The 14,314-nt window shown below is 36.1% G+C and overlaps 1 protein-coding gene across 2 annotated transcripts in view; it reads left to right on the top strand.

The window, feature by feature from the left end:
* HAT1 (histone acetyltransferase 1) overlaps window positions 1-14,314 on the top strand; it is a 34,863-nt gene that overhangs the window by 8,576 nt on the left and 11,973 nt on the right. For both annotated transcript variants that reach the window (XM_087949717.1, XM_026677710.2), the window contains exons 4-8: window positions 4,826-4,946; window positions 9,835-10,014; window positions 10,249-10,370; window positions 10,876-10,980; window positions 11,279-11,385. In XM_087949717.1, the coding sequence (XP_087805843.1) occupies window positions 4,826-4,946; window positions 9,835-10,014; window positions 10,249-10,370; window positions 10,876-10,980; window positions 11,279-11,385 (635 nt within the window). The remainder of the gene's footprint in view (window positions 1-4,825; window positions 4,947-9,834; window positions 10,015-10,248; window positions 10,371-10,875; window positions 10,981-11,278; window positions 11,386-14,314) is intronic.

The raw sequence follows: 14,314 nt of genomic DNA, 5'->3' as shown, positions 1-14,314 counted from the left end.
GACAGGGTCTGGAGACGCCGTGGAGAATGTTTGCTGCTGCAACATCCTCCAGCATGACCACTTTGGCACTGGGTCAGTAATGGTGTGGGGTGGCATTTCTTTAGGGGGCTGCACAGCCCTCCATGTGCTCGCCAGAGGTAGCCTGACTGCCTTTAGGTACCGAGATGAGGTCCTCAGACCCCTTGTGAGACCATATGCTGGTGCAGTTGGCCCTGGGTTCCTCCTAATGCAAGACAATGCTAGACCTCATGTGGCTGGAGTGTGTCAGCAGTTCCTGCAAGACGAAGGCATTGATGCTATGGATTGGCCCGCCCGTTCCCCAGACCTGAATCCAATTGAGCACATCTGGGACATCATGTCTCACTCCACCCACCAATGTCACATTGCACCACAGACTGTCCAGGAGTTGGGGGATGATTTAGTCCAGGTGTGGGAGGAGATCCCTCCGGAGACCATCCGCCACCTCATCAGGAGCATGTCCAGGCATTGTAGGGAGGTCATACAGGCACGTGGAGGCCACACACACACACTACTGAGCCTCATTTTGACTTCTTTTAAGGACATTACATCAAAGTTGGATCAGCCTGTAGTCTTTTTTCCACTTTAATTTTGAGTGTAACTCCAAATCCAGACCTCCATGGGTTGCTTAATTTGATTTCCATTGATAATTTTTGTGTGATGTTGTCAGCACATTCAACTATGTAATGAACAAAGTATTTAATAAGAATATTTCATTCATTCAGATCTAGGATGTCTTATTTTTGTGTTCCCTTTATTTTTTTGAGCAGTGTACTTATATGGATCTATAATTATTTTTGCCATATAATTCGCTGTGGTCAAGATCTATAGAATGCTTGGCATTGCTTCTGTGTTATAAGATGATGTAATTTTCTAAAGTTGTAATAGTTTTTAATTTCAATTTATTGAATATTTTAATTACAATAATACAAACTAAATTTAGAAAGAAAGGAAAATAAAAGAGAGTAAATGGTAAAGAAGAAGAAAGCAAAAGAAAAAAAGGTTTGATAGATAAATATAGATAGATTGATAGATAGATAGATAGATAGATAGATAGATAGATAGATAGATAGATAAAAGTAACTTCCAATCTTCATCACTAGTATTTTTAATAATTTTATTGTTTTTTAAAGAAAATTACAAAACACAAAAATACTGAAGCAAAAGCTTAAAAATAAGTGAAAAAATCCATCAGAAAAATATAAAGTGTAATATCTTGTTACAGTAAACAGTTACATTTTTATATTTACACACGCACACTGTATACACTTGCAGGTGACACCAGAATTATGTTTTCTTTAGAGTGATATAATTCTTTAGAGTTATATAATATTTATATATCTTTTGGTGGGAAAACTATCAATTGTACCTTAAGGTACTTGATAAAGTAGGTCAAAATCCATTGATGCAGTAGGTCAAAATCCATCTGTTTAAAGAATATTCTAAATGCATGTAATCAGGCTTATATTGCAGTAATACTTAAATCTTTATCCAGGTAAAGATCATACCTAATGTGCTAATTATCATCCAAATGCATTGATTAATGTTGACAGGAAGATCTTAACAGCAGTGTTAGCAAATAGATTAGGGCCGTAATGGTAAACCTATGGCACGCGTTCCACAGGTGGCACGCAGAGCCCCAGCCAAACTTACCTCATACCAGAAGTGACGAAACAGGCCTGTTTTTTTGGCCTCCAAAAGCTGCAGAGGCTTCCCTCGAGCCTCTGGGAGGCCGAGAATCAGCTGGGAGGCAGTGCAGGTAAGGGGGTGCCGCCAGCGCAGGGGGAATCGCGTGCGAATGCACAGGGGGTATGGGGGGCCCCCTGGCATTGCTTTCTGGGTGCTGGCGCGCGCATGTGAGCATGCTTGCAATTTTTAGCACAGGAGCTCAAAAAGATTAGCCACCACTGGATTAGGGCAATTGTTACCATTCATTTTTAAGAATGATCAAGTAGGGTTTATAAAAATCAGGCAAGCATCAGGTATTACTATTAAGTAAGTTGTAGATTTAATAGACTTGAATACAGGGAGTCCTCAACTTACGACCACAATTGAGCCCAAAATTTCTATTGTTAAGCGAGACACTTGTTAAGCGAGTTTTGCCCCCATTTTATGACCTTGCCACCATGAAGTGAATCACTGCAGTTGATAAGTTAGTAACATGGTTGCTAAATGAATCTGGCTTCTCCATTGACTTTGCTTGTCAGAAGGACATAAAAGATGACCCTGGACACTGCAACCATCTTAAATCAGTTGCCAAGTGCCTGAATTTTGATTACATGATCATGGGGATGTTGCAAAGGTCATAACTGAAAAACAGTCATAAGTCACATTTTTCAGTGCTGTTGTAACTTTGAACGGTCACTAAATGAACTTGTAAGTCAAGGACTACCTGAACCAATGACCAATTTGTAATCCTGTCATTATACATGAAAAATCTTCAACCAAATATATCGATAATATATGTTTGCTATGTTAAATAAGTGTGGATTTCCTTTAAATTCATAAAATTGATCAAGATACTATATGAGTCACATCTAAATTAAAGATTAATGGTTTGTTTTTTGCAACTTTCCTATTATTTAGAGGAACTAAACAAGGATGCCCATTTTTTCCTTTTTTTATTTGTATAGAATATTGCCTTGTATTATTAAACAATGAGGTAAAATTATCCATAAATTTTCCTATGTTTAGTTGAACATAAATTGGTTTTATTTGAAGATGACATTCTAAACATTACACTAGTATTCCTGTGTTTATACAAATGATAAATGCTTTTAATAAAATAGCAGGATATTCCATCAGGTAGTCCAAATCAGAGGTTGATGCCAGTAGGTCAGTGATGGCTAACCTTTTCAGCTTGGTGTGTCGAAAAACTTGGTGTGTCGAAAAAGTGTAGCCTTCCTCGGATCGTGTGTCACTTCAAGAAATATCAATAATTTGGTTTATGACGGACTGGGCTGGGGTGATCACACAGGGCTGTGAAACCCGTCTCCCTGGTCTCAGGGCTGCAGGTGCAGGATGTGGGGATCGGAAGGCCACCTTACAGGGCTGTGAACCTCATGGATCTCCTTTCCTCCTGTAGCGTTCCTGAGGTAATGAAACTGACAAACCTCAGTTTATGGCGGTTAAAACTGGTTCTCTGCTGCAAAGATCTTGCGGCAGCGGTGACACCACGCCTCCACGCAACAAGCAGGGAGCAGGGATTGGAGCAGAGCACAGGCAGCCTCTAAATGTGCAGGTTTTCCCCACACCAACAGGCGTGTCAGTCAAAGTGTCTCGGCGTGTCACGAGTGACACGCGTGTCATAGGTTAGCCATCACTGCAGTAGGTCAAAATCCATCTGTTTAAGGAATATCAGTTCCATATTTGTACCCAAACCATTAAATATTTAGGTATGGGTATATAGAAAAATATAACTCCTATATATAAGGATTTCTTCAGATATGGATAAGTGGGAATCATTTAAACTTCACTCTTAAGGTGAATAGCCTCAAAATAAATATTCCTATGTTAATTTATATTCTGGGAGAAATTTCTGCTCAAATATGACTTGTTTTACATCTGTCATTTTTTCATAAGCATCTTTTGAACAGTCTATCCACAGAAGCAGATATTGTTGCCGACATTGTTGATATTGATCTGTTTATTTTACATAGTTGATAATAAAAAATCTTATACTAAAAGTTTCAATATTCCAAATTTCTCTGGCCCCTTAAATTGCTTATACTATCGTATAACTTTCTTAGATTAAAATCTTCTTTACCTTTTTGCCATTTATTTTATATTCTTTAAGTTCTTAAACGTGTTAATTTTTTTTTTGTTCAGAAATGAATTTGACTCACCAAGTGGCTCTTCAAACTTGTTCTAAAGATCTCTTATTATTAAGCAATTTCTGGAAGTGATTTGAAAGCAAGTTTAGTGAACCTAGTGTCCTTTAAAAGGTGCCATGTAATTGTGAGCTTGATAACTTATCTCTTTGTCTTCCTTCCTTTTTTGAAGATGGGAACCATATCAGCTCTTTTTCATTCCTCTGGTAGTTTCCTGGTGCTCTGGGATTTTTTAATATGGTACAATGGTTCTGAGATAACATCTGACAGCTCCTTCAGAACAATAGGCTGCTATTTTAGAAATATGAACCTTAATGTCTTTTGGGTATGGGGATTTTTAAATCCATATAAAGCTAGAGCTTAATTATTATTAATGTAATAACGCTCACTTTTTCTTTATGGTTTAAATTTGTACACCAACATAATCTATTTCACTCTAGGAAGTTAACAGCACTAACAAAAAATCCTCAATGTAGCTTAAGCATCCATGGTAAACAAGAGCACAATTATTTTAAATTAAGTTACTTATTGCAAATGAAATGTAATTTCAATGAGAAATAATATCTTTGTAATTATGTTTGCACATCTCAGCAATGATTTGCTCTGTGTTTCTAGCTGAATTGTTTTAGGTGAATAAATCACAATCTGAAACAATTATTTGTCAATTGCATCTGTGACTTGGAATGATATATAAATATTAATGGTTTTCAGGGTTATTTTTGGTTCATTTTTATACTCTACCAAATCCAGTAATAATCCCTAGAAGTACAAAGCGGTAACAACTAAAATGAAAATTCTGAAATCAGAAGTTGGCCAAACAGCTCAATTTCTCCTCTACAAGATTGTCTTGCTCAAGAAACTATAATTAATTAAAACAAATTGTGGATTACTGTGATGTATGGTAATTCTCTTAGAAATTTACTAGTTTTCAACTGTAAAAGGGTGTTTCAGTAATTCAATTTGTGTTTCTCCTACAGTGAGGTTGCATTTGGTTACAAGGGACTGAAGATTCTTTTGTACTACATCGCTGGTAACTTGTCGACGCTGTTTCGTGTTGATTATACATCAAAAGTTAATGAGAACTTCGAGTGCGTGGAGGTAAAATCAGATATTCAGAAATCATCTAAACGTGCTAAGGATGCTACTCTTCAGCTTTTTATGATCACATGTTTATTTTCAAACTCTCACTATCACAATCCATATATCTTTTATTATTATACTCGGAATAATGTTTAATGAGTATTTAAACAAGCTTTCTAGGAATTTGTCATCCTTTGTTGGAAAATCTGCTTTATACAAGTAAATTGCATGCGCATCAGAAGTCTTAACATTATTTCATGCTTCAAGTATATACGTCTGAAGAAATTCTCACTTATATGGTTGTATTTATTTGTATCTGTTAGTTTGAAATAGAACTGATGTAAAACTATAATTTGTCTGATCTCATGGGCCACTTCAGAATTACCACACGGCAGCTCTAAACACAAGTGCTATTTTATATTGTTGGTCATTTCTGAGTATTGTAAGAATGTAATAATGCTAGGTTTACTCTAGGGTAGGAAGCTACATCTCTCTTTTAATCAGGACCAAAACATTGTTGCTTTTCATCATTTGATATTGATATCCTTAATCATCAGGACTAAAGCAGACTGTTGGGCTCAAAAATTCAAAAAGTTTCCCAGGAATCTTTTTACTTATATGTTGGTGCTCTATTTTACTTTGAGTAACAAAACTAGGAAGATGGGCAGAATGCCTATGGGATGTTTTCCATATAGGGGGATAATAGTAATTTAGATACATTTTAGTTTGTATTTTGATATTTTGTGAGATTGAAAATTAAGATAAAGATAGATTATAAATTTAGGCTAACAATATTTGGGGAAAAACTGAGCTGTAAATATATTGTTTTATTTTTAATATGGGGGAGGGGAGTTGTGAAATTATGTTAATACATTACCTCAGTGTTTACATTGAACTGCTTTTCCTGGTTCACAATTTTGGCAACCCAGACCAGGTGTTTCAGTTGATGCAAAAACAAATAAATAAATAAAGCTCCCAAGACCATAAATATTAGTCTGAGTTAATTTTGACAATGGCTTGTTTTTGTGGCATTTTACCTGTATCAATATTTGGCTAGAGAACCTTGTGAGCAGAAAGACGGGATATAACTTATAAAAGAAAGAGCTATCTTTTTAAATTCAATTCTGACTTGCATGAACCTAATAAGATTTTTAACATGTAGAATAAAAATGTACTACAGAATGTTATATTAAAAATAGCTTGGTGTTTATCTCTTGGCCTTCTGTTTTTATTATAATAGTTTCTAAGAGTTACTTTGGCAATTCTAATACAGCTAAATAAAGGCAGCCTTCTTGTATTTTTACACAGATAGATTTAGTATTTAGTAAAATGTATTTTAGCCCTCTCTCCACTACTTTAATCAGTTGCATAAGATGAAAGCAAATTTGTAGAACCATGTACATTAATTACACAACAGAATCTTAGAAATATAAAGCTGATATATATGAATGTTAATAGCACCAAGGCGTTAAGAATGAAATATGCAAAGGGTGAACTCCATCCTACTCTATATCCCAAAATATAGCTAATAGTGAAGTATTATTCCTTTGCAGGTGCGTTGCTTCTACTTAGGGGGATAATAGTTGAAAGGACAGCCATTAGCAGTGTGTTGTATTAGCCTTTTGTAGTGTATTTTGTCCTAAGCATCTTAATTTCCCAGTTTTGAATGCTAAGTAGCAAAGGTCTTGGTTTAGAATTAATACTCATCATGCATGTAAATGGTGTGAAAGAGCTGCTTAGTAAGTTAACACAAAGTGTTCTTGTGTCAATCCTTATGGAAATAGATACAATACAAACATTACAGCTGAACTCATGACAAACTCCATTAAGTAAAAACCTGGGCTTATTGTTCAGAGCATGGTTTGAATAGAATGTAAGCTCATTTTGTTGAATGTAATGTCAGGCTTTTAGGAGTTGTATTGAGGGGGGAGGGTTTTGTTAAGTTGAGACCAATTCATTAAGTTTTATTGCCTGGTGAGAAGCAGCAATACTTTATTGTTAAACTTCATCAGATATTCATGGCTAAAGAGAAGTAGTAAATGCATTCAATCAAGTGGCCGTTTGGAGGCCTGAAAAGGATTATGATGTCTGCTCAGCTGATAGTCTATCACATTTACTTTGACTATTTAATAAGGCTACTCTTAATTCAGTTTTGCTTATAAAATTTGTACTGTTTTCCTCATCCTTTGGTTAAATTAGATTTTAAAATAAGTTCTCTAGATATAGTTGTTTGCAGTCATTATTAAATTGCTAAAGTAATTTGAGGTAGGACAGTATTTTCTGGGCTTTCTTGATATTTGCATGATTGGATTTTTTTTTTTTGGATTCTAGTTTATATATGAGGGTGGGAAAAAAGTTGATCTTTATCCTGGGACTAGCAAGCCTTAGTTTGTTTGGGTTGTTTTTGCTTAGCTTCACGAGTATATAAGAATGGATTGAATATACACTGCTCAGAAATGGTGATCATGTGGGGACTATGTCTTCTTTAATTTTCTTTTTGTTATTGGATAGTTACATAGTTTTATTTTATCAGAGGTTTTAGCTATAAATAAAACACCAGTGCTGGCTATTAGCTATAAATAAAATTAGCTATAAATAAAACACCAGTGCTGTTTTCACAATTTTTATTTCCCAATATTGAATGGAAAAATATTACTGATGTACCAGATAACCTGCAGTGTGCAGAAAATCAGTTATAGCATCGTTTCCTGCCGTTTTGAGGAAAGTCAGATACAAAAACTAGTGTAAACTAATACATCCCATGCTTTAAAAAAAAAAACCACACCTTTGAAAGCCCAAGAAAAACTGGAAATCTAATGCTGGCCAAGTGTATAACATAGTCCCATCCACATGCCATTATTTTTCTTCCCACTGCTGCACTCAAGCTTCCAAAATATTGGTCATGCTGTTGTAAATAATCAGTATATTATTAAGAATATACAGATAGTCCTAGACTTATGACAGTTCATTTAGTGACTATTCAAAGTTACCTTGGCACTTGACTTATGACTGTTTTTTACCCATATAACTGCTGTAGCATCCCCATTGTCACATGATCAAAATTCTGATGCTTGGCTCATATTTATGACAGTTGCAGTGTCTTTGGGGGGGGGGTCACATGATCAGCTTTTGCACTTTCGTCTGATAAGCAAAGGCAATGGGAAAGCCAGATTCATTTAACAACCTTGTTACTAACTTAACAACTGCAGTGCTTCACTTAACAACCATGGCAAGAAAGTTTGTAAAATGAGGCAAAATTCACTTAACAAAATGTCTCACTTAGCAACATAAATGTTGGGCTCAATTGTGATCATATGTTGAGGGCTACCTGTAGTGGGACTAGGAAATGTGTTTTTACTTAAAATAAAAATGCGTATGCATTCTTCAAAATCAGTATTTAAAAAAAAAAACTTTTCTATAAGGGTTTGAGTTTTTTTTTATTGCAACTTTGATTTATAGGTACTCCTTGACTTATAACCATAACTGACCCTGAAATGTAGGTCACTTGTTATGATAGTTAAGACATGACTGCCTTGCTCAATGACAGCAATCCTGGCTGTCACCATTGCAATTGTTAAGCAGACACAACAGCAAAAGAGCAGCAGCTCCCAAAGGGAACTGCAGATCTGGACTGGAGAAAAAAAAAGCTTAGATCTTTATGATCCAAGATTTTTTTCTCCAGCCCAGCAGTTCAATTTGTTTTCCTTCGTGGGCAGAAGGGAACCGCCACAAATTCCAAGCAGAAGTTTGTCACAAAACATTTGCAGTATTGGGCATTTGGATTCAGCCCCCACAAATGAGAGGGAGTTGCCACATTTCTGAGGATTGGGTGCAAACACCCTGTGCTGCAAGCGCTCCATGCCAAAATCCTGTTTGGATTTTAGCCTGGGCTTTTTCAGTGGGTCTCCCTGAAAGCAAAACTGCTTGGCAGACAGACTGCACCCTGTGTCGAGTGAAATCAATTCCAGTAGGTAGCACTCTGACTCTTAAAAGAGGCTGGGTGAAAAAGTTCCTTAGTGGGGGACCTTCTTCACGCTTGATAGCAAAAACACGGTTTGACAGAGAGGCTGTTCCCTGCACAAGGATGAAACCAATCTGTCAGACCCCGCTATTGGTCTTGAGGCTGGGTGAAAAAGCCCTCCTGAAAGCCAAGCTTGGATTTTGTGATTTTTTTCAGCCAGTCCCTACAAACCAGAGGGAGTTCTCTAGGCAGGCAGCAGCATCTTGCAATCTTCCCTGCTGGCTTCCCCACTGACTGCCTGGGGAAGCCAGCAGGGAAAATTTCACATGGTGATCATGTGATTGCAGGGTGCTTGGCAACCTACCTTAAGCGCAGACAAGTTGCCAACTCCCCAGATTTCAATCATGTGACCACAAGGGTGCTGCAATGGCCGTAAATTTGGGCATGGGTCTTAAGTCTGTTCAGCTCCATCATAATTTTGAACGGTCACTGAACAAATGGTGCGTAAGCAAGGACTACCTGTAGGATTTCTTAATTATTTTTAAGAAGAAATATTGTCCAAGTCTAAGTGTTTTCTTTTATGACCTAGCTGACACCTATTTCTGTTTGTGTTATTTTGAGGAAACCATTTCATCTATTTTACTACAATCCTTTGTCCTCCAATAACCAAAAAGCAACATAGCCATGGTAAATGTTTTGCTTAAGTAGCCATTATTGAGCATCAGTGATGATATAATGATTGGGCCTTTTTTGTTTCTCATCTTTTTGAAAATGGAAATAAGAGTTTCCCTTAGTGAAACCTCTAAAGTAGGAAGAATACCGTAACTTTCTGATGAATTTTAGAGGAATTTCTTCAAGGGGTAGATACGAAAAATATTAGTTTACATTTAACTTTCCAGTATAACTGAGCTTACACTCACATTGCTTTTCCTTCTTTGTTTTCAGGCAGATGATGTGGAAAGTAAAATTAGAGAAATTATTCCCCCAGGCTTTAGCAGAAGTGTAGATGACTTGGTATCTCTGCTGGAAAAAGAAGTTAATTTTAAGCCGTTTGGGATATTATTGCATACATATTCCGTGCATAATGAAGAAGCAGGTGAAGACATAACATATCAAATATACAAGGTAAAAAAAATGAAGACATGTTTTGCCCAAAGTGACAAGTTTTCATGGCAACTTTTAAATGACATTCAGTTAATTGTTTGCGATATATGTAAAAAAAAAAAAAAACTTATTTGGGAGTCATATCACTTTTTGTGCACCCATAGTTGCCTGCCAAAGAATTTGAATGTACCCTTCTAAGAGCCCTTTTCACATCTGTGAAAAGTTTCACCTGACTTCTTCTAGCTTTTTCCCTAGGCTGACATGACATGCCCGGGCTTTCGAGAGTATCATGAAAGGCTTCAGACCTTCTTGATGTGGTTTATTGAAACAGCGAGCTTCATTGACGTGGATGATGAAAGATGGAACTACTTTCTAGTGTAGGTACAATTCTAAAGCAATAGTGGACCTTATTACCTCCATAAAGGCTGCGTTTTAATTGTGGCTGGCCAATTATTGGGACAGTATAATGATATTTTTCCCAGGACAGGAAAAAAAGCTATTGTTTATCAAGCTGGAGTTTACATCCATTATGTTTCGCAAGACCTTGAGAATAGAGCCAAATTAAATACTGTTGTCCACTGGAGCTCTGAATGTAGGGCTTAAACAGTAAAATGAGCTTTGCCTGTGTTTTCTTTTACTTGCCACCTATTCATCGTTATAATAGGCAAGTGTGGTGAAGTGCTGTAAAGAGGACTGATTTATCCAAGTTGCTGCACACCAATTAAGTGAATTGTACATTCAGAACATAGCAGGTGTACCCATTGGGCCCGCACAGAGTAGCTTGCTGACACTGAAAATTCAGTCACAGAATAGAAAAGAAAATGGACACTGCATGGGAGCGCGACTGTAATTGACCTGCTTGGCTTTCTGTTTTATCTGCAGATTTGAGAAGTATAATAAGGATGGAGCGACACTCTCTGCGACTGTAGGCTATATGACAGTCTATAATTACTATGTGTACCCAGACAAAACCCGGCCACGTGTAAGGTAATTGGAAGCATAACACGTGCCTTGCCTTTTATTTCAGAAGAGAGGACTGTTGAAATTCCCAATAATAGTCAATAATGGTTTTAATTTTGGTTTTAATTTGGGGGGGGGGGGTTATTTTTTTTACTTCAAGATTTGGGTTGGCTTTGCATTTTTTAAGATGTTCTTTGCATCTAAAATGGGAAAGAATCTCAGAGTTACTTGTATTCGAACTCCTATTTATAGCAAATCATTATAAATAAGTTTCAAAAGTAAAATGTACAGCTTTCAGTTACCTTTTTTCCCCTTCTTCCTGTAGCCAAATGCTGATATTGCCTCCATTCCAAGGAGAAGGCCATGGAGCCCGGCTATTAGAAACTGTCCATAGATACTACATGTCATCTCCTACAGTACTTGATATAACAGGGTATCTGAAATAAATCTTTATTGAAGCTGCTAGCTTTTGAAATTCATCTGTCAAAATGAAGTGAACTTTCAAAGTTCAACTAATCGGAGGTCAAGATAATACTGCCCTTTCTTACATAAGAACTGTGTATAATATAATTTTTCAAATCTTTTTCTCACTGAGAAGAGTGCATCATGGAAATCCATCCCTTTTGCTCAAGGATTACCAAATAATTAGGCATTTTGGTTGTGAAGTACATAGCTGGCTTGACAAGGAATCTTAAGTTGTGTGTGGGGGGGTGTTAATTGCCTTGGAGAGATTGTCTTCTTGAGGCAAACTGTTAAATCAAAAACTACTCTTAGGGATCTCTTGTGTTTAAAAACACAACTGTATGCGTAAGAGAAATAAGATCCCTAAAAGTAGTTTTTAATTAAACAGTTTGCCTAATTTACATTGTAAATATATGTATGTCTACAGGAAATGAGAAAAATTCCTATAAAATTATTTTGGACTCAACTTTTGAAAAGGTACAAGTTTACCATAGAACAAATGAACCATAACTTTATTTTTAAAGTTAAAAAGTAAAATATATTAACTTCTCCAAAAACATAAAAGGAAAACTTCTGTGTATCATGAGGTGATATTCAGGAAAGATCAGACATTTCTACTATTTTTATCCAGAACATAAGAGGGAAATTAATCTTTATTGACTCTTGCCCCTTCACTTCACTGTCCAAGCAGTCATTCCACATCCAAAGAAACCATAGGGAATAAGTGAAAGTGGTAGAAATTGCTTCATCCTTAATTCAATCAAGAGAAAATATAGTTTGAGCAGAAAACTAATAAGACTGTGTTTCCATGGATTTTAGTCTCCAAGCCATTGTTTTCTAATTCAACATACAGAAGACTATATGTATATAGTAAAAGATAGTATAATATGTTAGCAAAATAAATATTTATAAATAAATATACATAAATTATATTTACATAGACCCACAGGTTCCTTTTTACTTATTTGTTAAATTAAGTCCCTGTCTTTTAGAAGGAGCCGTTACAAGGGGACAGTCATATAACTATTTCCCCCTTTAAATATTTATGATCCAAGGCCCTTTTGTGAAAGGAGCAATGATTAAATGTCTTTGGTATCCTGTATATTATAGTTTATTTGAATTCATATTTGTCCCTGTGCTATACTGAAAGCATGAGATAGTCTTTATAAATTGTTTTTTGTATACTTTCACGTTTTGTGTTTCTTAAACAAAAATTGATATACTTTCACAAGCCATTTTTCAAAACCCACAAGGTCATTCTTGTATTATAATATAGGTCTGTGCCCATGCTTTGGATTCAAAGGCAAGGGAGTGCTTTGGAGTGGGCGGGCTCCTTATATAGCACTTGTCTGCAACTCAAAGCAGCTGTGTCTTTTTCTGGGATTGCATGTCTGCTCCCTGCAGCTGCTGAACAGTCTTGGGAACAGATATATTTGGTTTTAGCGGTTGCAGACAGGTGGTACATTGATGCCTCTGCATGCTCCAAGTCACCTTTTTGCCTTTCAGTCTGAAGTATTATGCAACCTTATAATAATGTGCATTTTAACGTATTCCTTACGAATCAGTGAGGGATTATATTTGATGGCAGGATAGTGGTAGGGAAAGAAATGCTGGTAGCATAAGTGTATTGGAAGCAAATCACTACCATGTAAATCTTCAGTCACATTATGTGCTTTTTATGCGGTTGAATGAATGTGTTCAGAAAAACTAAACCTGTGACATTTGTATATTGCATCTAAACTATATGATAATTTTCAAAAAAAAATTTAAAAATGGTTTCCCATTTGATGGTTGCGCGGTAAAAACACAAAAAGATTAATGTACAGTTAAATAATGTAATTAATTTAGACATATATCTGAACGGCTAATGCATATCTGTAGTTGAATTTCAGTCTCATATATAAAAGCCATATAATATCTCACACCATACCATTTTATCACCCGACACCCAAAAAAAATTAAAAAAAATACTGCTGTAGCTGGTGACTATGAGACCTCCATGGCAAACTAGACAGGAAACACAATTAAGTGTACTAAATCTACTTTAATGAAGTCTTGTCATAAGACTATATTAACAGAATTGTGTAAGTTTGAAGTTACAAACTTTCCCTCACCACTTTTAGGGTGTTTCCCCCCCCCCCCTAAGTTTCTTTCTCTGAGTGTTAAGTGACTGTAGGCTTCTTTCTCTCCTGTCTGATTGTTCCCTAGCCAGCATCTCTTTCCCTTGTCCCTCAAGGTCATCCACATATTCCATATCATTCACTAAGGATAACATAAATGTCAATTTTAAAAATTCTATCTGATTTTTTTTATAAGATACAAATTTACTGTGTTACTTAACAGTACTTAGAAATGGAACTGCCAGCACATACTGTAGCAGATAAAACAGGGCTCTGACTGGAGCGTGATGCGTATTTTTTCAGTAAAAGTACTCTAAAACAGATTAAATTGCCCTGTAGAATAATTTGCTAGGGAACATGCTGTTTTTGACTAGGAGCTTGAAATGCAGAGATGGGTCTCTTTTCATCTATTTTTCACTGCTGCTGTTAAAAGACAACTGGGTTGGACAAATGGGAACAAGATAGAAAATTATGAAAGTGAGATGATATTGAAAGTTATCAGGTGGTTATATTAAAAAATGCATCAAACTAAGGGAGATACCCAAGATAATTGCATTTGTAAAGTAGTTATTGATGAGTTAGTTAACCTTTTGATTAAATTCTAGCAGTTCCAGGGAACCATTTTTTATTGGGAACTGCAATACACAATATATAACGGCACAGTTTTGATATAAGAAAAGAACTACCTGAGCAAACTAAAGTTTTGTTAAGGCTCTTGAGTTTGACTTGTAGTGAGAATGGTGGTATCTGACATTACACAAACAGAATCCCCCCCCCCC

This window comes from Notechis scutatus, chromosome 1 (genome assembly GCF_049901735.1).
Source record: "Notechis scutatus isolate UNSWTSFEM ecotype Mainland chromosome 1, rNotScu1.2, whole genome shotgun sequence".
NCBI lineage: Eukaryota > Metazoa > Chordata > Lepidosauria > Squamata > Elapidae > Notechis > Notechis scutatus.
The sequence above is the reverse complement of the archived record's forward strand: the minus strand, read 5'-3'. Positions and strand labels throughout refer to the sequence as shown.